This window comes from Colias eurytheme, chromosome 16 (genome assembly GCF_061535395.1).
Source record: "Colias eurytheme isolate Ceu_HAF_F1 chromosome 16, ilColEury1 Martin Lab GWU primary, whole genome shotgun sequence".
Classification (NCBI taxonomy): Eukaryota; Metazoa; Arthropoda; class Insecta; order Lepidoptera; family Pieridae; genus Colias; species Colias eurytheme.
This window is the reverse complement of record NC_142995.1, coordinates 9,183,162-9,207,643: the sequence shown is the minus strand read 5'-3', so window position 1 is coordinate 9,207,643 and position 24,482 is coordinate 9,183,162. Positions and strand designations below refer to the sequence as shown.

The window sequence follows — 24,482 nt, the reverse complement described above, 5'->3', positions numbered from 1 at the left end:
TACGTATTTTTATTTCCCCATCTAATAATCTACCTTGATACCTACCACGATAATTCCACTTTATCAAAGATTTAATTACGATATTTATAAATGAAATTAGACTTGACGGATTTAAAAGCGATTTATTCAAAATATTAATTTGGATTTTCACTGTAATAATCGAAGCATTGCAATAAACTAATGTACAATAAAGTAAATTACAATAAACTATTGTATTGAATAAATCTCGTCAATTTATTTCGTAGACTATTATAGTATTTAATTCTAAATATGTATTGTAGAAGTCATCCATTGAGTAACTCCTTAAAGTCTATCTTCTCTTGTGGTTCGCACGGCGAGGCGGGGGTGTTCGAGCAAGCGTCTTGGCAACTCGCCTTGTATCTGAAGTTATTTTCATTCCCTCCGCACCCACTGTAGTAGAACATTTGACAAACTTGCGTTTGGGGGTTGAAAGCCCATCTGAAATGAAAACATTTGAAATCGTAATATGTAGATATAAATTTATAAAGAATAGAAAAAATTCGATCACGAGGCGGACCTTAGGTTGGTTTAAACGTAATAAACATACCCACCCACAGTGTGTCTGTTTTATTAGTATGCATATAATGCATTTTTATTTTCCAATTTCCAGTATTAAATTTTATAGTGTATGTAATATTTATTATTTTATATATTTATTTTTAATATTATTTATTTCCATCGCTTCACTGAGCATTGTCATGGTCACAAAGAACGAGTAAATAATAAAATGAACTAGTTCCAATCGCGGCTTCGCTTGCTTAGATAAATATATAGGTATTCTATGTTATTAATGAAATAATATATTACATATTTGAATACAGTTCAGGTAAATCGATCTAGTAGGTTATATAGGTTGTTATTACCTACAGTTTAACTTTGTTAGTTTCGTCTAATTTTCTCTTTATGGAACTCATACCTGACATATTTACGATCACAAGTACCATAAGCTGGGAATTGAAAGCAAAAGTATGGTCTGCCATAGTTCCCAGCTATGTATGCCCAGGGTGGAGGAGCATTACCGGGCGAACCTGGTCCGTAACCTGTAAAAATATACATAATTATTTATCACTAGTATCACTGAGTGAATGAGATTCGATTTGTTTTTTTCTATTTTCATTCATTCATTTTATATAGCGACTTAATCCCGGAATTGAAGTATTTTTGACTTAGTTTTTGGTAAAATACTATACGAATTTACGAAGGATGACAGTTGGTACTTAGGTATTACTTGAGTAAAAAAAAATCTACACATAAACGTTATTAACACTGCATGGGGAAGGCATGGGGTATCTACAATCACAATCACCATACTCAAATACCTTGCCACTCCTTCGGAAACCCTTTGCCATGACTCTGCGACATAAAGTTGTTCCAGCTTGCGTCCGCGCCATCAAAAGTCTTGTTGCCTTGCGTTACATTCTTATAATATTTGATATAATTCTTCCAAGTTTTGCCGTCCGTATCAGGCACTCCCCACCCTGTTAGATTGCCCAAAAACTGCGTGTCGTTTGGCCCATGCCCCACGATTGTTTCTTCGGCTTCAGGGGTCGTCCCACAGCACAAGCAATCTCCTAGCAAACAGAGTATAATCGCCAACTTCATAATTAATACTGGTAACTCGTTTCGTTTTTAATTACTCTCGTATTTCACACCTTAGTAATTAATCGGTATCGATACATTGTAGGTACGTTGTACGTTTGTTTATGAAAGAAAACAGACATGTGGCACTCGGGGACTGCCGCGGTAAAGCTATTGCATAGCATGCCTTCAAGCCACACCTCCGAGCCCGTCGGAGTGGGGAGCGTGAGGTTTTTTCGTTACGGAATTTCTCGATTTTCTATCGGGACCGCGCTCAAGGCCCGCGATAGAAGCTATGCAATAGCTTAAAAAAGTTTTTGTATGCATCGTCATCATCATAATATCAGGCAATAGGTATGTACCTATGTGTGGCAGTGGAAACACTGCTTCAAACTGCCTATCAAATGTTTCGCATAATGTAGAATTGTGATTTGTCTGCCTTGTCTTGGCGTTTTCTTCTATGCTATTTCGTCTTTCTTCACTGATTGAGTGGTGATCCAAATAATTTTTTGCATGCAAAAGATTCCTGTTAACTACTCCTTTTTTTTTATTGACGTAGGGTTTTGTTCTGACACAATTTCTTATACATGTATTTGTACCATAAGAATATATTATATGGTTTATATTAATTTTACTCGTGATTGAAATCAAGCACCTTTTAAGTCGCAATTAAATATAGGACAACCGTCTACTTTCCTTACCCAACTACACATCTATAGATCAGTCTTTAGAGTCCTCTGAGGTTTTTTTATTACGAACCGAATATTAAGCGCAGTAGGAAATGTGGCGCCGCAGAATTCAACTTGTATAAAAATAATATTGAGATGACAAACAATTACACTAGGGGAATGCGTAATAAATTCACAATAATTGAAACAAATTGCACTTATTTTTTAGAACAAAAAAATGTCATGCTATTTTCACATTCCATCACACACTTAAAAGTTCTAGGTCAAGTCGTATTAAATGACAAAAAAAATCTATGCCTTTTTTCCTGAATAATTGCTCCTTCAAATTATCATTTTTCTGTTTGATTATAAAATCGATTAGAATCGAGAACTGTTGCATCAAATGAACATCACTAACCACAAAATTGGACAGAAAAATGAGAACAGAAAAATGAGGAGACGCTATTCATTGCTTGTTATCATACGACGCGATCTTTACCGTGCCAAGTAAAAGCCGCAATGTATTCCGAATCATTTCGTATGATTTGGTATCCGTGTTTGTCACAATCGTTTTCCACAGATATTATTTAAAATTACTTACCGGTGGAAGGAAACATCTCTGCTAACTCGGCCACTCACAGCTGTGGAGTTTCTACAGTATATAACGGCGCAATTCGGCATTTTACTTTATTCAGCTTCACGTCTTTCCTTGGCGAACTGCAAGCGCGGACTGAGTGTAGGCCAGCGTCAAGTAAGTTTCATAAACTTAGTTTGGACACGGGAAGTACATACACTCGCTTAGTCTATCTTGATACATGTCTGTGCTCTCACCATAGTAAGCTAGTCGGCCGCCATTACGTCGTGAACTACCGACTGATTAACTGCGTCACTGTTTCACAAAAAATATTTAAAATGCCGTCTTGCGTGGTTAAATGGTGTCGCAACAGTACAATTTTAAATAACAAAACACAAGGGATTACATTCCACAGGGAAGCAAGTTATTTCTTTTATGTTTTAATGACAAAATTATTACGGCAAAATTTATAGAAAAAAATACAGCATGGATGTTACACATGGATGTTTCGCCGCCATTACTAGGCTTCACCCAATGTTTAGGCGATATACCGTCCGTCTTTTTTTATACGTCCATGATTACACCATTATGCCATTAAGGGTACAATTGCCTATGAGTGCCACGAAACTGACCCTCAAGTTAATCCGACGATTTCCATATATTTACTTTTTATTTAAATATTTAAAAAATAGTCATTTTAAGGCAGTGTAAATAAAACACAAATGATCCAGTACGTTAATTTTATTTGAAACTACAAAGAACTAACCTAGGAATCATACTAACACATAACATGAGCAGTCTTTTGTCAATCACACTTTGAACTCCGTCTTAATAATATCTTAGCATCATCGTTTACTTTGTAATAATCTTTACGGACACTATTTATGAAATATTACAGTTATTAGGGGCAATGAGTATCTCAATCTGTCCAGATGTTTTGTCTATACAGTGTCTTTAATCAAACAAAACAAAAAACCATAGATATTTTTTTCTTGCTTAAAGTCACGGACGGTAGATGTCAGATGATGCCAAGAAACCATCGAGAACAGAGTAAAAATAAACATTATTACGATACTTATTACTGATGATATTATTCAAAATATATTTTTATTCGGCTTATTATCACAATCACAAATGACATAAAATTATACAGCCTACAATGTCAACGTTGATAAAATAATACTAAATTGTTTTTCCCTTGTAAATATTTAAAAATATAACGTTTATATCCGTCTATATCTATAGGAAACTTATAACGTGATACTATACTTTATATTTATTTTCTTCTCTTTACAATAATGGCACTATAGGTAACATTATGGAAGAAGCCTGTTATATTTTATTGACAGGATATTTAAAATTACTATTAACAATTTTCACGTTTTACTTTAGTATCAATGTTCACAAACGACATTCCGATCGGATCAAAGCTTATTCAAAATATAAATTTTACTTTTATTTTAAGATTTTTACTTGTGCTTCGACTGAAATATGCGCAAATTATTATTTTTGCTTTTGAAAAAATTAAGACCCAATTAGAAATTCGTTTGTGAATCAGTAAACATACCATAGATAAGAGAAAATCAAAATTTGACATTAACAATTTCTAGCAATTTTTTTTCCATCAATCATTAAAGATTAAGTATAATTATTGTGTGCGAAACTAAAATAAAATTTATTTATCTTTTACAAAATAATGTATTCTAGCACCTGAATTTGTATAAAATTAAAAATAATGTATTTTTCTTGTACACAAATTACATTATTACCATATAAAATAATTTGAATTGACAAATTCCATAAATATGTAGTAGTTTGAAAAAAACAGTGTACTATTGATTAGGTATATTTTTTTAAAGTAACCTACTATTTATGGAATGAAATGAATCGGTATAAACAATTAACTCCTCTGTATAATATTTGTTAAAGAAAGAAAGAAAATAATTATTAAATATTAAAATTCTACAATTCAATCAGTCAAAAGAAAAGGCTGCAAAACAGAACAAAATCAACTAAAAAAATATTTTTTTCATCACTTATAGACTCAATTTTTATTCCAACATTTTTAGAGCCAGAATAATTTTGTAACAGATTGATGATATTTCTTTTAAAACAGAATTTATTATAATCAAAATCAAAATTATATGTATAAATGTTGCCATTTACTATAACATATACGTAAAGTACAGAACAAAATTGAAACAAAGAAAAATTCTCATCACATATACTCAACTATCTAAAATTTTTAGGCCACAATTTTTTTTTCTAATAGATTGAAATATTTTTTTTAAAGATAATTTTGAATTACAATAAAATTTATTTAATCATATGTGAAATCGTATACACGACGTATTAACTAGCTTATGGTTTAAAAGTCGTCTAGACAGTAGTCGAAATGGTCTTCCATCACTTTATATTGGTCACTGGAGAAATGTAAGCATTTCGGACACTTGTAAATCTGAAAAACATTAAACATTTTATTAGTTATTATTAAAAAAAAATACCAGTTATCAAAACACAACCACACAACATCATTTCTATTTAAAAGGTTATTGAGAGTTTTTCTTCACAACAACATAAATTTCGTCATAATCACACTTGATTTAAGGCCTATTCAAACTAGAGCGGTATCCGTATCTTACGTATATTATAGAGAATGTAATCGCGTACCGATCCGAGTACGGTAGCGAACAGCCGATCGGTACGCGATTAGGGTCCCTATAATAACTTACGTATTTAATCACGTATCCATCGGGATACCGCTACTCAGCGGCACAGAATACATAATAGTAGCCACAGTAGCTAAACGCTACAAAACGGACACTCTCCGCCTCCCGCCAAAATTAAACACTTACCTCACCCCGCACGATCACGCTATAAGATGGCCCGCATTTTCCTGCAAGGACGATACGCAACGAAGATTGACAACATTAATCAAATTGACTTAAGGTAATTTTATTATTTTGGATTTGTGATTATCGTTTTTCGTAGAACATGGTTAGATATTGTGCTGTTTACGGATGTATTTCATCAGAAAAACGCGAATTTCTTTACGCTAGTCACAATTAATGTGCGAACCCTAAAGCGTTAACACACACATTTGCACTCTCTACAGTGTGACTGTCAAAACGATAATTTTGTATGGAGTGTCCGGGGTATGCCAGCGGTAGAGGATACCGCTCTAGTTTGAATAGGCCTTTATCACATGCATTATACAAAAACAACATCAAAATTCAAACCATCAAATCAATTCTCAAAAAAAAACTGAAAAAGAACGCACAGATATAAAAAAAAAAACAGAAAAAAACTCTTTTAGAAATTGGTTAATTAAATTATGTTAGATAAAGTTAAATTCAAATGACTATAAATGCCGTCAACATCTAACATCTAAACTCATACATATACATATTGTTAGTTGACACAATGCTTATGAACATTGTAAAATATCTCACCTATTTTAAACAAAAATCCTATCAAATATGGAAGGATGTAATAATAAAATTACATTATAAAAAACTATAAAATACATTTAATAACAAAATATATTAGTTAATAATAAAAAATGCATATTAGATTCGTAGTTTTGATGCTAAAAAACTTTTAAAAAATAACAAAAATATATTAAAATCAACGCTTAAATTAAAATTATATATTATTACAATAACAATATGTATTTTGAACACAATTGCAATTTTATCTAAGTTATTCTAAAACACACATAAAATTAACTAAATCTTAAATAGCTGTTCCATCGGTATACTGTTAAAAAAATTGTATTTTGAAAAAAATAACTATAGTATTTTTCTTTGGAAGATATTAAATTTTTCACGTTTTCCAAAAAAAAAAATGCCATAAAAGCACTTTGACAAAATCACGACACCTAACTAATGCCATACACGAGTGCTATAAAAGGCAACCATCCTTTTCTCTATTAAATAAAACATCATGTGCCTTTTTTAACTGCATTTTGTTTCTAAAAATTGGCGTATTTTTTTAAAATGGCGGAGTGGCTGAAGACATATATCGTAAAAAAATGACATCAAAATTGATGACGAGAAATTAATTTTTAACATTGTTACAAAAACCTAGTTCTTTTTATTAAATGCATCCAATTTATTATGATGAATTCTATCCTTACGCAAATAAATGCAATTGAATTTGAACCTATCCCACGTACAGCGTAGATTATATAAGCGCTCCGCACATTTTTCTTCAGTTGTATTTTTATATATTTTTAAGCTATTATGCCACACGTCTTTTTTTTGACTATTTTAATTATTTATTTTGAGGTTATAATAGACAACTATCAACATGTTGCTGTAACAATATCAAAGTTTTGAAAGGCTTGTCGCAAACTGGACAGTCGTATCGCAGCGGCGGTGGCGTGGTTTCGTGTACGCCGTTCTCTTGCTGTTGCTCCAACGGTTTCTTCTTTTTCACCTTATTATTAATAATAATAAATAAATATGTTTGGCTGAAGAGATGGTTTGATTATGGTAATGTGAGGTGTAAAATATACAAAAAAAATAACATAATAATTGCAAAAATGGAACATATTTTTGGAGAACTGACGACAGCCGCTAGATAAATTCAGAAAAATGATGACATTACCTAATCTATTAACTGTAAATTGTAGCGTATATAAGACAAGTCACATCAAAAATTATGTTTTCATGTAGATTGTAGTCCTAAGAATTTTTTCATAGTTTTGTATCATTTAAACAAAATCAAAACATATTTGACATTGCTGTATTATCTATACTAATATTATAAAGCTGAAGAGTTTGTTTGTTTGAACGCGCTAATCTCGGGAACTACTGGTTCGATTTGAAAAATTTTTTCGGTGTTAGATAGCCCATTTATCGAGGAAGGTTATAGGCATATATTATCACCCTAAGACCAACAGAAGCAGAGCAATGCGGATGAAACCGCGGAGCTAGTATTTAATAAAAATCGAAAAATAAACTCACTGTTTTCTTCACAGTAGTTCCAGAAGCAGCAGTAGCTCCAGTAGTAGCTCTAGCAGTAGCTCCAGTAGTAGCTCTAGCAGTAGCTCCAGTAGTATCTCTAGCAGTAGCTCCAGCAGTAGCCCCAGTAGTATTCACAGAAGTAGCATTTGTAGCATTTCTTTGTTCATTGGAAGTAATTCGTTTTGCCGTACTCTGTGTTCCGTTCTGCGCTTTGGCTTTAGTAGTACTATATATGGATGGACTTGCTTTACGCACTTCCTCTAACTGCAAAAAATAATAATATTAAAACTTCATTGAAACTATTATAATCTTGAAACTTCTTTGGCAAGATTCAAAGATATCAAACTCGACGCCGCATGACGTGAGGGTATTGCCATGACGCGACGTTGAAATTTTACTTTCAACGCGCCTAAAAAGTTTCACTTCAAAAACATAAATTTAGATAATTTTAATGTACAGGACAAATGAGAGTCGATGGTTCCGTACACTGTTTGTATTTAGTTGACGGCCGGTTTCTGAATTGAGTAACGTCTCAAACAATGCTTCAATATTTTCTTCTTCCTGACATAAGCTTTCGCAAACCTTAATAAAATCAATTTTTGAATTCAGAAACCGGCTGTAAGACAAAGGGCCGATTTTTCAATGCTTGGATAAAACTTATTCGTCGAATAATGTATAAAAGTACCATTTTAAAAACGTATTCTAATTGCCCGTATTTGACAGTTTACGTGACATTTTAATATTATCGTGTAATACTTAATTGGAGGGATAAGTTTTATCCAAGCATTGAAAAATCGGCCCTAAATTTTTTATGACAAAACTACAGGTTTCATATATTCTGCTATTCTTAAAGTATACACAAATATCATAGTTTTTATAAATAACTCACGTGTTTGGTTAATTCTTCATGTTTCTTCTGTAAAACCCTGAGATCGGTGGCTAATACCTCTTTTTCGCTGGCCATCATTTCGCGAGATTGTCTTTCCGCTTCGAAGTCGCTTCTATAAACAAAAATAAAAACGATTAAAAACGAATAAATAAAGATGCTGCCTGTCTGCCTGCCTTTTTTGTCTTTTTTGTAGGATCTAGGAAAAAAGCTATTCCGTTTTTTATATATCAAATTTACCATGTTTCCTCGGCTAACGTTCTTAGTGCGTTCAAAAAGATTATATGCAATGTTCTTATACTGAACAACACTGAATACGAGTTTTCGTTTACACTAAAAGATCACTGTCTCTATGTTCGTTTGATGTAAATGCACCGCAAGTAAACTGATACTATTGTAGCGACGACAAGCCGAATTACAAGCTATCGGATTACAAGTGTAGCACAAAGAAAGCACACAGTGTAACTCGGATAAATAAACAGTTTGTGCGCTATGCATGTACAGTCACGGGCTTGTCAAGTCGCGGGTAGGACGCATAGGTAGAATAATAATTACATAAATAAATAAATAATATTTCAGGACAATTTTCACACACGGCACGATCTGATCCCATACTAAGCTTTCGCTTGTGTTATGGAAACCAGATGGCTGATAAATATATAATTTTAAATAAATACTTATATAGATATTATGTAACACCCAGACACAGAGCAAACATCTATGTTCATCACACAAATATTTGCCCCGGGTGGGAATCGAACCCACGACCTCTGGCTTGGAAGGCAGGGCCACTACCAACCAAGCCAACCGGTAAGTCAAAGTATACTAATAAGTTTATGTAGTTATTTATTATAACCTTTACAGCAGTAGTATTTCGAAGTGAAAACTTCTTTAGCGGCGTTGGGTATAAAATCTTAAACTCGCGTCAGGACACGTGGCCTGATCGAAAAAGCGTAAGACGGATGTTTTTTTTTTTTTTATTTTTAAAGCCCTTATATTCCATGCGTAAGACGGATACCATTCCAAAATATCTAACATGCTGAACGTTAATAATCAAGTTTTCACTTCTGCCGGCACTCCCGGAGTGTAACCCGTCTTTTTGAAGTGAAACTTCTTTATCGGGGTTGGACAAAAATTTAGTGTAACATTTTTGCGTTACGCCGTACGCATGACATTTTTGCGTTACGCCGTACGCGTGACATTTTTGCGTTACGCCATACTCGTGACATTTTTAAGGTCATAAAGAAGTTTCACTTCTTACGTGTGTACTCTAGTACACGCATACATTTTTTTTCCTCTTTCATTACGCCCCAACAAGCCCCAAAATCACTAACCTGTACAACTCGACCTGGGCCTTTAGCAAGTCGCAGTCCTCCTTATTCCCAATCAACATGGCTATCTCGTTCTCTAACGCTTGCACATCTTCACCGCGAGCAACTAACGCCGCTGTTAATTGTTCCACACTTGCACTGGGCGGAGGCTGGAATTGTATGAGAAAAGTAAGTTTCTTCTTTCTTTCTTTCTTTCTTAAAAAAATATGCGCGTGTACTAGTGTACACACGTAAGTGAAACTTCTTTACGACCTTAAAAATGTCACGAGTATGGCGTAACGCAAAAATGTCACGCGTACGGCGTAACGCAAAAATGTTACACTAAATTTTTGTCCAACCCCGATAAAGTAGTTTCACTTCAAAAATATGTGCGTGTACTAGTGTACACACGTAAGAAGTGAAACTTCTTTATGACCTAATTTAAAAAAATAATTTACTATATGCAACTTTACAGAAATACGTCAAATCACGATGATAATGGAAAAAAAGATGGCGCGTAACGAAAAAATGTTACACTATTTTTTTTTCCAACCCCGATAAAGAAGTTTCACTTCAACAATAAAAACACAGTAACATACACGCATACAGGTACGCACACACGCACGCAAATGTACGCACACACGCTCACACAAGCACACGCACGCAAATGTACGCACACACGCTCACACACTTGCTTGCTCGACCAAAAATAAACTAAATCGTGTAAAATAAATTTAAACAGTATAAGCGTAAACGCCAAGTATAGGCCGATACTTTTAGAACTTCAACACCTGCTTGTCAACAATGCACCTTAAAGTAATGCCAATAAATTTGGTTTTGCTTTAACATTTGTTTCTTTCGACTAGAATTTTGACAAATACGTTTGAGAACAGTTTTATCTAGCTATTTTTTTATCAAAGGCCATTTATAATTAATTTAATAATAAATAAATAAAAAAACACAAAAGTTGCACTCACACTATCTTGTTTCGTGACCGTCTTCTTCAATAATTCATTGTAATCTTTGAATATCCCTTCGAATATTGACATTGTGCCTTTCACTTCGCCACTGTAAAATAAATATTATTACATCACAGAGCAACAGCGATTTTATTACACAATTCAAATGAGATTTAAAAAATAAGAAAAGCTTAAAAGCTATATTTTTCGTATTTGTTTTCTAAAACATTTAAAATATTTGATAGACAATAGATTAGGAGAAATTTAAACCTCTGTAAAACCATGAATTTATAGAGTTTATAGTAATAATTTATATTGTACAAAAAAAATCTCAAAAGCGAAGCGAAAACGAAGCGAATCGCGAATAATACTCACATATTACCAACAACAGTGCTATGTTGTTTCTCAATATGTTGTTTAACTTCGACGAGGCTACTGCGCAGTTTCTCTAACGAGGCCCTTTCCAGTTTGAACTCTTGCGCAGTTATTATAGCGCCCAGTGTTTTTACAAGACCATCGGATAATCTGAAAATCATTCATAGGAATATTTTTCGATGCATTTTGACAACATAATCGCAGTACTTTCGATAAAGTCCGACAAAAGCATCTTTCTTGATTTTTACGAATAAAAAAAACTGTAAATATAATTTCGAATAAACAAAAAATTTCGTCCACAAGTGGCAAAGAAATGGGTGAACATAGACTTCCTTTTTATGCCAGTAAAAACGGACCAGTTTTAAGAAACAACTAAATTAAAGAAAAATCACTTTATTAATTTACGGAAATTAATAAGTAAATTCCACCTATTTTATGTAAGCTTTTTATAAGTATTTATTTATTTAGGTAATAATTCTACTGTTTGTGTAAACACCGAATTTTCCCAAAAAACTCAATCTTTTTAGACGGGTATTTCTACTTACAAAAATAAATTAGCACCCACAAACATAAACTAACATAAGTGTAACTTACCCACTGGTCAAGTTATTTAAGTGTTCAGCTAAGTGCTTAAGCGTACGATTATATGTTTGCACGTTTGTCAAGTAGCCAGCATATTGCGAAGATTTCTCAGCACCATCGCTTGTTGTATATACTGGTTGGAATACCTATAATTTAAGGATAGCATAAAAAATAATATGTAAAAGTAATAAAACTATTTTATAGCATTACAAAAAGTACTGCTATAAAAACAGATTATATAGAATGCACTTTTCATAGTCAAACCCTTGAAGACCTTTTAAAGGCTTGTTAAGACGTTTTTTAAAGGAATCTTCGTTAAGTAAATCACTTTTTAATTACTAAAATTGAATACTAAAACAATTTAATACCAAAACAGAACAAAATATTTCCAATACTACATTAAAAATATAATTTAATTGATAAATTTTAAACATTTTATTATCATTAATATTTAGGTATTATAATATGTAACAATTTATAAGCAAAGTCATTAGAATCAAATATAGTATTTTCACTCACAATTTTCTGTACATCCTTAATCCTTAGGTTTAATTCTTGTATTTGTTCCTTATACGTTTTCACCATATCGTTAATACCACATTTGTATTGTGCAAACTCCAACTAAAATAATAATAAAACTTATTAGTTATTACATAAAATAAATTACTTTCACTACAATAATTATTTGTATAATTTTTAACTGTCATTTTTCTTGGGAAAAAACGGAATAATATAAGTTAGGAAAGTTTTTTTTTGTCTCAGATCAAAGTTCTTAAAATTGCAGAAAATAGAGCAATTTGTTTAATTTTGATTTAAAAAAACCATATATATACATATTTAGATAAAAAAGAGTAACGAAAACACGTGTCAGAAGTGAAACTTCTATGGCAAAATTCTAAGATACCAAAATCGTCGCCTTACTCTATGACGTGACTGTTGCCATGACGCGACCTTGAAATTATACTTTCAACGCGACTAAAGCGCCTTACCTTAATATTCTCCAAGTCTAATATTTTCATTTGTGCCGCCTTGTATTCAGTTTGCAGTGCCGTTATTTTTCCATTTAGCTGTTTAATAACTTCATCTCTTTTAGTTATTTCAGAACTCGAAGTATCCTGAAAAATATTTTCGATATAAGCCTGTATAGACTACAGGCCCATGTTGAAAAAGTTATGGGTCATTTGAACCACCAGGTGACCTATCTAGAGCGATATAAGAGCATAAAATAATAAGATTCAGCATTATGCCGTCACTTGTAAGCTCTTATATATCGCTCTAGATAGGTCACCTGGTGGTTCAAATGACCCATAACTTTTTCAACATGGGCCTGTAGTCTAGTAGGCTTATTGTAGCGTATTCTAAATCTGATGTACATAATTTTTAGGAGAAATTTCCTGAAGCACAGTTATAATTAAGTAAATTGTATTGGTACAATGGTTATTTATTGGTTTAATTACTATGCAAAAAAAATCTTAAAATTTACTATAGGTATTGCCATATTCCGATTGAATTTTTGTTTCTTTTTTTCAAAATATCTATACTAATATATCTTACTAAGTTTGTCTGGAAGAGATCGCTGCATAGCGATACGACCGCCTATTGTTTAAATTTATTCTTAGGTTAAGTATCATTATAATAATTCTAAGAGCATTAAAGTTTTAATAAATAAAAAAATAAAATTAATTTTAAACCTCGAAAAATATCTTTAAATCAAGAAAGAGTAAATAAATGGCACCATACTGCATAGCACCACACTGAAGTTAAAAAAAATTAATACACTCACATTTTTCGAAGCCTCTCGTAGTTTTGTGTTCAATTCTTTTACTTGCTCCTTATAATTCTTGACCATTTCATTCATGCCGCATTTATAATGTGAGAACTCCAACTGAAACAACCCAATATATTATCAAAATAGATCCAGCAGTTTTGTATTTTTTAATCTTACACTTTTAACTATCAAAAATCGACAATCTGAATAATAGGAACTTAATAATATATAGACCAGGAGATAAGATTAATTTATCCGACGAATTCGACTAACGCCCACGTGACTGGGCCGCCGGTACCAGCGCTCTGACATTTGTCATTGTGTAATGTAGTGAGTGCTATTCATAAAGAACACATGAACGAAGTGTCTTCGCCTTAATAGAGACATTAAGAAAAGTGTTAATGGACACGTTCTTAGACATACTTTACCTAGCAAATTAAGTTAGATTTATATTACTCATTAGCCTATAGTGTAAGGCTAGATCGTAATTTTCATTAATGATACCCTAGTTAGGTTCATTATTTTAGGCAAAAAAAAAATTGCACAGACCTTTGAAGAACCACCATACTGATATAAATGACCCAATAATATCTGTCACTATCTCCTGGTCTAATACTAATTAATAAGTGACTGCAAAATAAAATAATTTTACCTCAATATTCTTCAATTTCTCTTTAACATCATCCCTTTCTTTAGACGTCGCATCGACTATATGTTCTAAGGATTCTTTCTGCCATGTTAGTTTCTCATTTTCTACTATAACCTGAAAAAACGATAAAAAATTATTATTTATTGAAAATGTTTTTGTTACAGTATAAACTATTAACTGGGTAAAAATACAGCAAAATCGGTCCAAAGTAGTTTTATCCATATGTTTGTGGCATACTAGCTGTGCCGCGCGGTTTCATCCACAAAAGCAAGTATTTCTATAGCACCTGTGTTATTTATTCTAGTACATAAACTAAATCAATGCCATATCATTAGAAATCGTTCAGAGGTGTTTACATGAAAGAGCAACAAACATACATTCATACATCAATCCATCCTCACAGACAGCATTTATAATATTTGTACGAAATGACAAGTAAGAAAGGGTAGTTTAAAAATTATATAAATACTAGCTTTTCGCCCGCGGCTTCGCCCACTTAGCAAATCCCGCATAGTTCCCGTTTCTATAGGATTTCCGGGATAAAACCTATCCTATGTCCTTTCTCACTACCATATATTTGTACTAAATTTCGTGCATGGCTATGTGATTTAAGCGTTAAGGAGAGAGTTTCACACTTATAATATTAGTAGGGGATTACTTAAATCTGTTTTAATTCCACCATACATATAACATACCTGTCTCCGTTGTTTTTCAACTAATTCCAATTGTGCTGTTAACTTGTTGATAGTATCATCATCTGGTGACGTCACAAACTCCACTGTGGACGACGCGCCAGACTTCACGTCACCGTTTGTAAGTATATCTGTTTGAGATAGACGCACTATATCGTCTTTGAGCTTTTTGTTTTCTAGACGTAGCTGTAAAATAGATTTATTAAATAAATATAAAATAAATTAAATATATATTTCAGGACAATTTTCACACACGGCACGATCTGATCCCATACTAAGCTTTCGCTTGTGTTATGGAAATTGGAAACCAGATGCCTGATAAATATACATATACATATTATATAATTTTAAATAAATACTTATATAAATAATTAACACCCTGACACAGAGCAAACATCTATGTTCATCACACAAATATTTGCCCCGGGTGGGAATCGAACCCACAACCTCTGGCTTGGAAGGCAGGGGCACTACCAACCAAGCCAACCGGTCAGTCGGTTAAAATATACTCAGTTTAAATTGTCTTTTTAGGGCGGCCATACACGGACCACTTCAAGCAGTTTAGAGTTTAGACCGACGGTTTGAAGCCGCGACCGCGCGGTGAACTATGGAAATTCATTCACTGCCGAACACGGACTGCTCGAGCAGTCGCGACAGCTTTAAGCCGTCAACTGCGCGGTTTGTAGCTACAGCTCAAGCAGTCAACGACCGAATGCTCGAGCAGTACGTCGCTCAGCCGTTTACTGCTCGAGCAGTCCGTGTACGGTCGGACTTAACCAATAAGGTTGTGTTGAAAGTTTTATGTAAAGAGATTATGAGAAAGCTAGAGAAAGATATATTTTCAAAATTTATAGTCCATTCAATGAATTTTATAAGAAAAAAACAGAAAGAAGAATGGCTGGAATCCCAAAATATTATGATAACATTATTTAAATTAGACAAATTATAAGCAAATTAATGGGTAAACTAGATTTATTATATTTTATCTCATTTCCTGTGGGTTTAATGTTGTTAATGCACATAATTCAAAAGCACTTTTTATTCAATTTGTAGCAGATCAACCACAAGTAAATCACATGATTAATTAGTTCATTTTATTAACATTTAATTTAAAAGTTGATGGTTTGCTATTATAATTTTTGAAGTAAAATTTCTTTAGGCACGTTGAGAGTAAAATTTCAATGCGTCATAGCAATACCATTACGTCATGGAGTAAGGCGACAATTTGGTATATTGCCAAAACATGCGCTCTTTTTTTAAAGTAAAATGCAAGAAAATACCTTTTCCACAAGTTCTCTCGTTTCATCAAACTTCTCTTTGTGCAGTTTATGAGTTTTCACCATATCCTCTTGGCATGAGGCTATCAATGAAAACTGTTCTTTCATTGAATCGTTGTTTTGTTTCAATGTCTCTTTGAGTACTACATTCTCATCGAGAAGCTCGCCAAATCGTTTCTGTAATTCCTCTGTACTTCTGTCGTCCGTTATGATTGTGCTGGCCACCATCATGCTGGCTGGGGACGGCTGAAAATTTAAAGTATTTCGTTAATTTTTGTGTTTATGGATAATCATTTTTAAGCTATTGCATAGCTTCTATCGCGGGCCTTGAGTGCGGGGACCGAATCGAGAAATTCCGTAACAAAAAAACCTCACGCTCCCCACTCCGACGGACACGGAGGTGTGGCTCGAAGGCATCTCATGCAATAGCTTTACCGCGGCAGTCCCCGAGTGCCACATGTCTTTTTTTTATGTTTCTCTAAATTGGAATGTCGCTAAGCTAATTGACAAGAAACATGGAAATGATTATTTTTTAGCATAATCTATTCATATTATATGAAATAGTAAGACAGGTAAATCACACCACTTAAAATCAAACAGCTGAACTAATCTTAACGAATTTTGACATTTTGGCTAAATCAATTTGAGAAACATATAAAAACCAAATCTGCTTGGAAGATAAGATTGGTTATGAGCAATACAGTTCTGAAGAGAAAGATAATTTTTTTAAATAACATTATTATTAAATACTTAAGTTTTCTGTAATTTATTAAGGGCCAATTTTTCAATGCTTGGATAAAATTTATTCGTCGAATAATGTATAAAACTACCATTTTAAAAACATATTCTAATTGTCCGTATTTGACAGTTTACGTGACATTTTAATATTATTGTGTAATACTTTATTGGATGGATAAGTTTTATCCAAGCATTGAAAAATCGGCCCTAAGAAAATAAAACACTGCAATTTTACAAGTAATTTTTTTAAGTATGAAGTTTTTTTATAAATAAACCTCACTTGTCCAAATCATGGCATTTAAAAATTGTGGTGCAATACATAAATTCACTTACCTACCTTATCAGATAAAAATAGAAAAAGAATAAGTGCAATACTTCCTGATTCATAATATTCAAAAATAAGCTTATATTGTATGTATTTTATTATTAAACTAGCGGTCCGCCCCAGCTTCGCCCGTGGTACATATTAACGTTTTCTCTACATAAGAACCATCCTCGTACTTCAAGGAATATAATAAAAAAAGAATTATCAAAATCGGTCCACCCGTTCGCGTCGGCGTGATGCCGTGAGTCGTGACAACGCGAAACGGGTTTCATTTTTATATATATATAGATCATATGATATTAAAAATAATTGCAATCAAAACATATTACCATTATTAATAGGTACAATTTTCAATTAACTTGAAGTATGACCATAAAGAGAAGAACTACATTAATAAACATACAATGTAATTAACTATTGTAGTTCTTCTCTATATTTATACATTATCTTCAAAATATTTATTTACTTTAGGCTGAGTATAGACTAAACAAAGATAACGTAACGGCACCGGTTTCCGACTAGCCTCCTCTATCCGACCATTTTGATTTTTATTTGATAAAACGTTTAAAATACGCGCGACACTCATGAAACGGAAGGCTTTCGATACAATCACTTATCGTACGTCATTTGTAAAAAATTGGGTTTAAAATTTTAACCGACATTTCGTCAATCCAACAAAAGCTAGGCGAGGGTGTAGTTTGTATTGGATTGAATGTGAAAAAAACATAAAACGGTGAAAATAAACATGTGGATTTTTACGCTAAATACTCTGATAAGTTTGTGGTTAATTTACTTTAAACGTTTAATTGGTGTTTTAATTTATTAATTTTAAAATATAAATGCAAAGATAGCGTGTTTTTATACGTTTTTTTGGACAAATAATTATGGACGGAATGAGGAGCTTGTCAAAATAACAACATTCCGAAATCCGACCGAATCGGTCGGTAAAAGGAATTTCGCACTTTTTAAAAGAAGGTAATTTTCTATTATGCATGTTGTTTTGGGGAGGTTTCGTATAAAATAATTTATTCTAAACGCTATGCTTATATACAACACCTGTATGCGACCAATGCTAACTTTAATGGATTATTTGTAATATTCGTTTTAACTGACACTCTTTTTTGATTTTTTTGTTATTCATTTACAAAGACCGGTCTGGTTTAAAAACCCTATATTTTACGTTTATGACACATAATTGCATAACTACGAAATTGTGAGATCTTTATAAGTGTACATATGAAATAGAAATGAACTAAAAATGAATATCAATAACGGTTTAGAGGCTTTATTACGCAAATGTAGGTTTGGTCGGAATCTAGGTGCGATATAATTTCCCTGTTTCCGTCCAACTGGGTTGCTTTTGCTTGCGCTGTGCTTGAGTGAAATTGCATCGTTTATTTCAGGTCATCATCATGAGTGATAAAAAAGAGGCTGAAGTATTCTCATTAGCTGAAATAATACTTTTGGTGAAATGGATTTTAGAATTGGGCAAAGTAGTCAATGGGACATTCTAAATTAGTGTGGATGACCAGTGAACTACTACAGTCTAACATAGAGTTAATAAATGCTCAAATATTATTTAAAACTAGCGGTCCGCCCCGGCTTCGCCCGTGGTACATATTTAAAATATCTCTCCATAAGAACCATCCTCGTACTTCAAGTAATATAATAAAAAAAGAATTATCGAAATCGGTCCACGCGTGATGCAGTGAAAAGACGAAACGGGTTTTTTACGAATTTCCATTGTATTTCTATTATCATAAAGTTGATTTTAGTAGAAAATATTTGGCTGGTCGGAATCTAGCTACTCAGTGGTCGGAAACACGTATATTTGTACTCAGTCGGTCGGAAAATGGTGCTTTCAGTTAATTTCCAGTCGTGACAGTTAAAATCCAAATTTAAGTAATAAAAAGCCATTATGAAATACAATTATGTGCATATTTTAAAATATAAGTTCGTAATCTTTCATAATATCATTTTTTCTTATGACCTCTAGAGTATTTAATTTATCTTTTAAAGGATTCATTTAGCCGTATCAATCAGTGGTCGGAATTCGGTGCCATTACGTTATTATAGAAACAACATTATAACATGTGAACATGCAAAAAAATTGTGAATCATACAGATTTATTCATACATACAATTTTAAATATACAAACACTCTTAATGCACCATATCCATAAAATAATATGTATTTAATATAATATGAGTAGTAAAAAACTAGAACAAAATGTGTACTTTAAAGGTCAAAAGAAAAATCGGAATAAATCATCAAAACATTGGAGGCATGTCTCTTTAAACATGTGTTCTCTTTATAATAATTTCTGTAAATATAAATAAAAATGTATGAAGATTCTGTCATGTTGAAAATTAATACATATTAATGTCTGGATATGACTATAAGCTACTTATTGTAATATTTTTAAAAGGTCAGCTGATTATTTATTATATTGTATGAATTAATTTAAATAAAATGTAATCCATAGATAATAATAATATTATGTACTATTGTGATGATAGAGTACCTTAATAAAATAGCAGTGTCATCTTCCTACCCACATAAATAATAGTTGAATTCCTCTACTAAGAATATAACACTGCTATTTATGTAACTTGATATGTGGTAAAAACAATACACCTATGCAAAAGTTATCAAGAATCATATTATGATGAACAAGCTATAAATGATTTATAGGTAAAGTCCCTATTTATTTACTTTTTATCAGTACATTGTTTTCCTTGTTATTTTACACAAGCTGAGCGGTTTTACCCGCGTGGCTCAGCTCCTGTTGGTCATAGCTTGATGATATCTAGCCTATAGCCTTCATCGATAAATGAACTATCTAACACCGAAATATTTTTTTAATCGGACCAGTAGTTCCCGAGATTAGCGCGTTCAAACAAAAAAATCTTCAGCTTTATAATATTAGAATAGATTGTATTTTATACACAAATAAGCATGTTTAAATAGCAAAGGTAGTTGTGCTAGTAAATTATTAATGACAATTATTATTGAATAGACATGATTTAAAATAATTGGTATCAAATATACTTAAAGCTATTATACAATAGCATCAGATATTTATAATGCAAACATTTGATATAACAATCCATACTAATATTATAAATGCGAAAGTAACTCTGTCTGTCTGTTTGTTACTCAATCACGCCTTAACTACTGAATCAATTTGCATGAAATTTGGTATAGGGATATTTTGATACCCGAGAAAGGACATAGGATAGGTTTTATCCCGGAAATCCTACGGGAACAGGTTTTCCTTTGTAAACGCGGGTGAAGCCGAGGGTGGAAAGCTAGTTTTAAATATTTTCACCATCTATGTTTAAATGTTTAATCTCTACCAAAGTTTGAGTTCCTTAATAAAAAAAACAACAACTAAATATCAAAAAAAAAAAAACAACAAATTAGGCCACAAAAATAGCAAATAATCAGAAAATGTAGTTGTATTATCAATGTTTATTTTGGACAAGTTTTATCAAACTCAACCAAAATTATCAATGAACAGTTCCAGTCAATTTGATTATTTAACATAATCAATGTTGATGAATAAAATTAACAAAGATATACTGATTATAACTTACACTATCTCCCAATTGAAATTGTGCCTTGAAAGCCATATTTGCTTGATCAGGTAAATCTTTCATAGCATCCTCCAAGTTTGATTTATTTAAGCCTGCGTCCTCTCCATTGCATTTCACATCCATACTCGCGCCGGGAGACGATCCAAGGATTATTATAAACGAATCATCGTCATTTTCTGGTTTTATTGACATTTTAATAATACATCAAATTTATATTATAAACTTAGATTTACTTGTCTTCTTTATACATATGACAGGCTGCAAAGAATATAAATCAAAACTTAGTAATGCAAAGGCAACAAGGAAATTGTATTAATTAAAAGTGAAATACGAATTGACAAAATTACGAATCGAGGACAAACAATACGCACCTATTGGAAAGTATAATGTCGTAATTTGTATAATCAATCGAATTTTACGTAGGTACCGAAGTGCACGCAAAGAACGACGATAAATGTTTATCAGGGAATGGCAAACTGTGCTGTAGTAACAATTAAAAAATGTGGTGGAGGTTTATTTTTCACTTGTGGGCAGTTTGCAAAATGCAAATATAAATTTGTCTGTTGTCACTTGTCAAAAATGTATTTCTGACTTCTGTCAATGTCAATTTACAGTGTATATCACACCCACAGCATTTATATAACCAAAGTATAGAAAAAAATACTAAAAAAAATGAAAGTGATACAGAAGTGGAGATTTTCAAGCTTTATTGCTGACATAAATACGCTATATATGGCCTTTTAGCTACGGCCAGAGTCCCAACTTCTTTTATATGAAAGCTTACTACGTAAGTATAAATATATATTTTAAGTTTGAGTCACCCACTTTCTGTAGTTTTAGTTATCTAAATTATGTAGTTTTAGTATGTCTTATGACAAACGTGTATTTTCACCATTTTCAAAAGATAGTACGTAATACGTGAGTAATACCAAGGGTAATTACCTATTAAGCCAGATTGAAATTTATATAGTTACACTTTGATCTTAGCCAAAAGGCCGAGTCGCCGAGAAGCGATAAATTTACCGTGTTTTCCAATTACAGCACTAGAGCAACTGAACTTAGCGCAACCAGCCAGCCTTATATTGCCCGTTTTCCAATTACAAAGCATAATGCGACTCAGTGCCGCACAATGCCGAATTATACTGATGCTTAAGGTTGATGTTCCGACCGTCCCTCCATACATTTTTGATTACCTCTAAACACTTAACACAGACACTATTTCTTTAAAACTAATCATTTTATCACTTCTCTATAATGAAATGTGTGCGCGTTCGACCTTTTTAATCAATAATTTACAATATTTACTTAGAAAAACAACAGTAAAATACCGGAAAAATTTGACACTTCTACAGTAGTGTGCGTGACTTTTGCCAAGCGAAACACGACATAAAGCACGACATCTAGCGCATAGACTATATACTTATTACAGATCTAGCGCGTCAATGTCTAAACGAAAGGCGATGTTTAGACATTGACGCGCTAGATGTCGTGCATTCGCGTTCGTTATCTTATGCATAATGAGCATAATTCTTATAAATCAAAGTTCTGTGTAAAAATTGAGTAATTTCATTTCCAATCGTTCAAAGAAAATAACAATAAAATAAAATAAAACTAATGACCTTAGAAACTATGTTTTTTTTTATTTATTACTCATTATTGTTCGTCCGTCGTAGGTCTGTAAACTGTATTGTACACTGAAGGTAAATGGTACTGTAGGTACTTTAGTTCGGCGTCGTCGCTCGTCGGCTTGATATAAAATTACATTCTTGATTTCATTGACACGCGCTATGATTTGCGCGCGGAATTTCTTGTGTTGTGAATTTATTTTTGTATGCTATGCATTTTAATTGATTCAAATTGCAATGTTTCTCTAGTATGCATTTGAGACTATATTGTAAATTGTAATAATTGATCGTGGGTATAGTAATTAATTATTCTAATAACGCAATTAGTAATATATGTATTTTCGGTGGGATTCAAAACAAAAAATTGGCCCGTGATTTTTATGAAATTTCACCACATTGCAAATCACATCAATCATAGTTCATACACATGTATGACGAAAGTGATTAGTATTGTGGCTAACATTGACTCATCAGTTCATCACTGAAACCAGTGATAAATCAGTACCTATATCATATTGTGTTTGAATATTTTTAAACAATGATATAAGTATACAATTATTATAAATCGGTAAACTATCAAAGTAATCACAAACTTGCAAACATTGGTAAAATGTCCAGTAGTTTATGAGCCTATTCATTACAATCAAACAAACAAACAAAGTTTTCCTCTTTATAATATTAGTGTAGACAAACACTATGAATACGATCACGAATGCAAATTCGGGGATTTTCTAATTATTGCTAAATAATAATTGAATTCGTTTTGAAATACTCTATAATTTTTAGTGTATAAATAGACATTTATAATGTGGTGCTCATTTTTTTTGTACTGCTAACGCTATTGTAGGTACCTATTTTCGTTGTTTTATTTCAAGTGAACACGGCCATACAATTTTGTCACGAGCCGCCTATGATTGTAGGTACTTTTGTTAGGCTCCTTCGTCGTCCGCGTCGGCTCGAAAGTTCTTGATTTTATTGTCACGCGCTATGATTTGCGCGCGGATTTTCTTGTGTTGTGAATTTATTTTTGTATTATTATTATTTTTTATTTTTTTTTTTATTTTATTGATTCAAATAAAATATTTCACTAGTATGCATTTGAGACTATATTGTATTATGTATAATTTATCGTAGGTATAGTTATTCTTATAACGCAGTTATATTTTCGGTGGGACAATTTGACCCGTGATTTTTCTGAAATATCACCACGTTGCAAATCACATCAATCATACACACGTATGACGAAAGTATAGTGGCTATAATTGACTCATCAGTTCATCACTGAAACCAGTGATAAATCAATATATCATATTTTATTGTGTTTGAATATTTTTTAAACAACGATATATACAATATTATTATAAATCGGTAAACTACCAAAGTACTTCCGAATTTTCAGACAGACAAACAAGTAGTTTGAACACGCAGTTTTCTTATACTAGTAGCAAAAATCAAAACCATAATATTATGTTTACCTACTATATTTTACTAAAAGTCGAGTGCGTCGAAATCGTAAATAATAATATGTTTTTCACCTTCCTGGTTATTTTCCCATAGTAAATAGTGTTTTAGGTTTGTTGTTGTAGGTAGGAATAATAATAATTATTCTTACATGTTGGTTATGAAATGTATATTGAAATAATTTACTTTTACAAATCATTAGTGATATGAGTTTTGAGTGAAAATGCTTGGATCAGCATAATATTATATGGTACTTCAAATACATGTTTTGATAAAAAAAACAATAGTGTAATAAAATAAAACTGCGTTTTATTGTAATCAATGTTGACAATTTTAAATTCCAAAATTATTGATCAATAAAATAGTTTACACCAACAAATATAACTTTTATTTTTATAACAATCGTTCATAATATAAACCGTAG

General features: G+C 32.2%; 2 protein-coding genes across 3 annotated transcripts; both read right to left on the bottom strand.

Annotated features, from left to right (window-relative positions):
* Positions 1 to 231: 231 nt before the first annotated feature.
* Positions 232 to 1,648, bottom strand: LOC149901997 (uncharacterized). The gene is made up of 3 exons (XM_090110686.1): positions 1,341 to 1,648; positions 938 to 1,061; positions 232 to 459 (listed from the first exon to the last, which is right to left on the bottom strand). The coding sequence occupies exons 1-3, from the start codon at positions 1,621 to 1,623 to the stop codon at positions 285 to 287; spliced, it is 582 nt and encodes a 193-aa protein (XP_089966812.1). The 5' UTR covers positions 1,624 to 1,648; the 3' UTR covers positions 232 to 284.
* A 1,919-nt stretch (positions 1,649 to 3,567) lies between these two features.
* On the bottom strand, positions 3,568 to 21,226 carry key (NF-kappa-B essential modulator kenny). 2 transcript variants are annotated; one of them, XM_090110918.1, is made up of 14 exons: positions 20,973 to 21,226; positions 16,313 to 16,555; positions 15,036 to 15,218; positions 14,344 to 14,454; positions 13,707 to 13,808; positions 12,913 to 13,038; positions 12,443 to 12,544; positions 11,936 to 12,069; positions 11,342 to 11,491; positions 10,985 to 11,075; positions 10,032 to 10,177; positions 8,701 to 8,812; positions 7,812 to 8,075; positions 3,568 to 5,299 (listed from the first exon to the last, which is right to left on the bottom strand). In XM_090110918.1, exons 1-14 carry the CDS (start codon positions 21,162 to 21,164, stop codon positions 5,210 to 5,212), a joined length of 2,046 nt encoding a protein of 681 aa, XP_089967044.1. In that variant the 5' UTR covers positions 21,165 to 21,226; the 3' UTR covers positions 3,568 to 5,209. The 2 variants fall into 2 exon arrangements, with proteins under 2 accessions (XP_089967044.1, XP_089967045.1); XM_090110919.1 differs by lacking the exon at positions 3,568 to 5,299 and adding an exon at positions 7,132 to 7,281.
* Between the last annotated feature and the right edge of the window lie 3,256 nt (positions 21,227 to 24,482).

Coding starts and splice junctions, on each gene's coding strand:
- key (XM_090110919.1), bottom strand. CDS start 21,164: ATGTCAATAAAACCAGAAAATGACGATGATTCGTTTATAATAATCCTT. Junction 12,070..12,442: donor TTAAGGATGTACAGAAAATT/GTGAGTGAAAAT, acceptor CTTAAATTATAG/GTATTCCAACCAGTATATAC. Junction 10,178..10,984: donor CGGTCACGAAACAAGATAGT/GTGAGTGCAACT, acceptor ATACAATTCCAG/CCTCCGCCCAGTGCAAGTGT.
- LOC149901997 (XM_090110686.1), bottom strand. CDS start 1,623: ATGAAGTTGGCGATTATACTCTGTTTGCTAGGAGATTGCTTGTGCTGT. Junction 1,062..1,340: donor GTTTCCGAAGGAGTGGCAAG/GTATTTGAGTAT, acceptor ATATTTTTACAG/GTTACGGACCAGGTTCGCCC. Junction 460..937: donor TGTGATCGTAAATATGTCAG/GTATGAGTTCCA, acceptor TTTTCATTTCAG/ATGGGCTTTCAACCCCCAAA.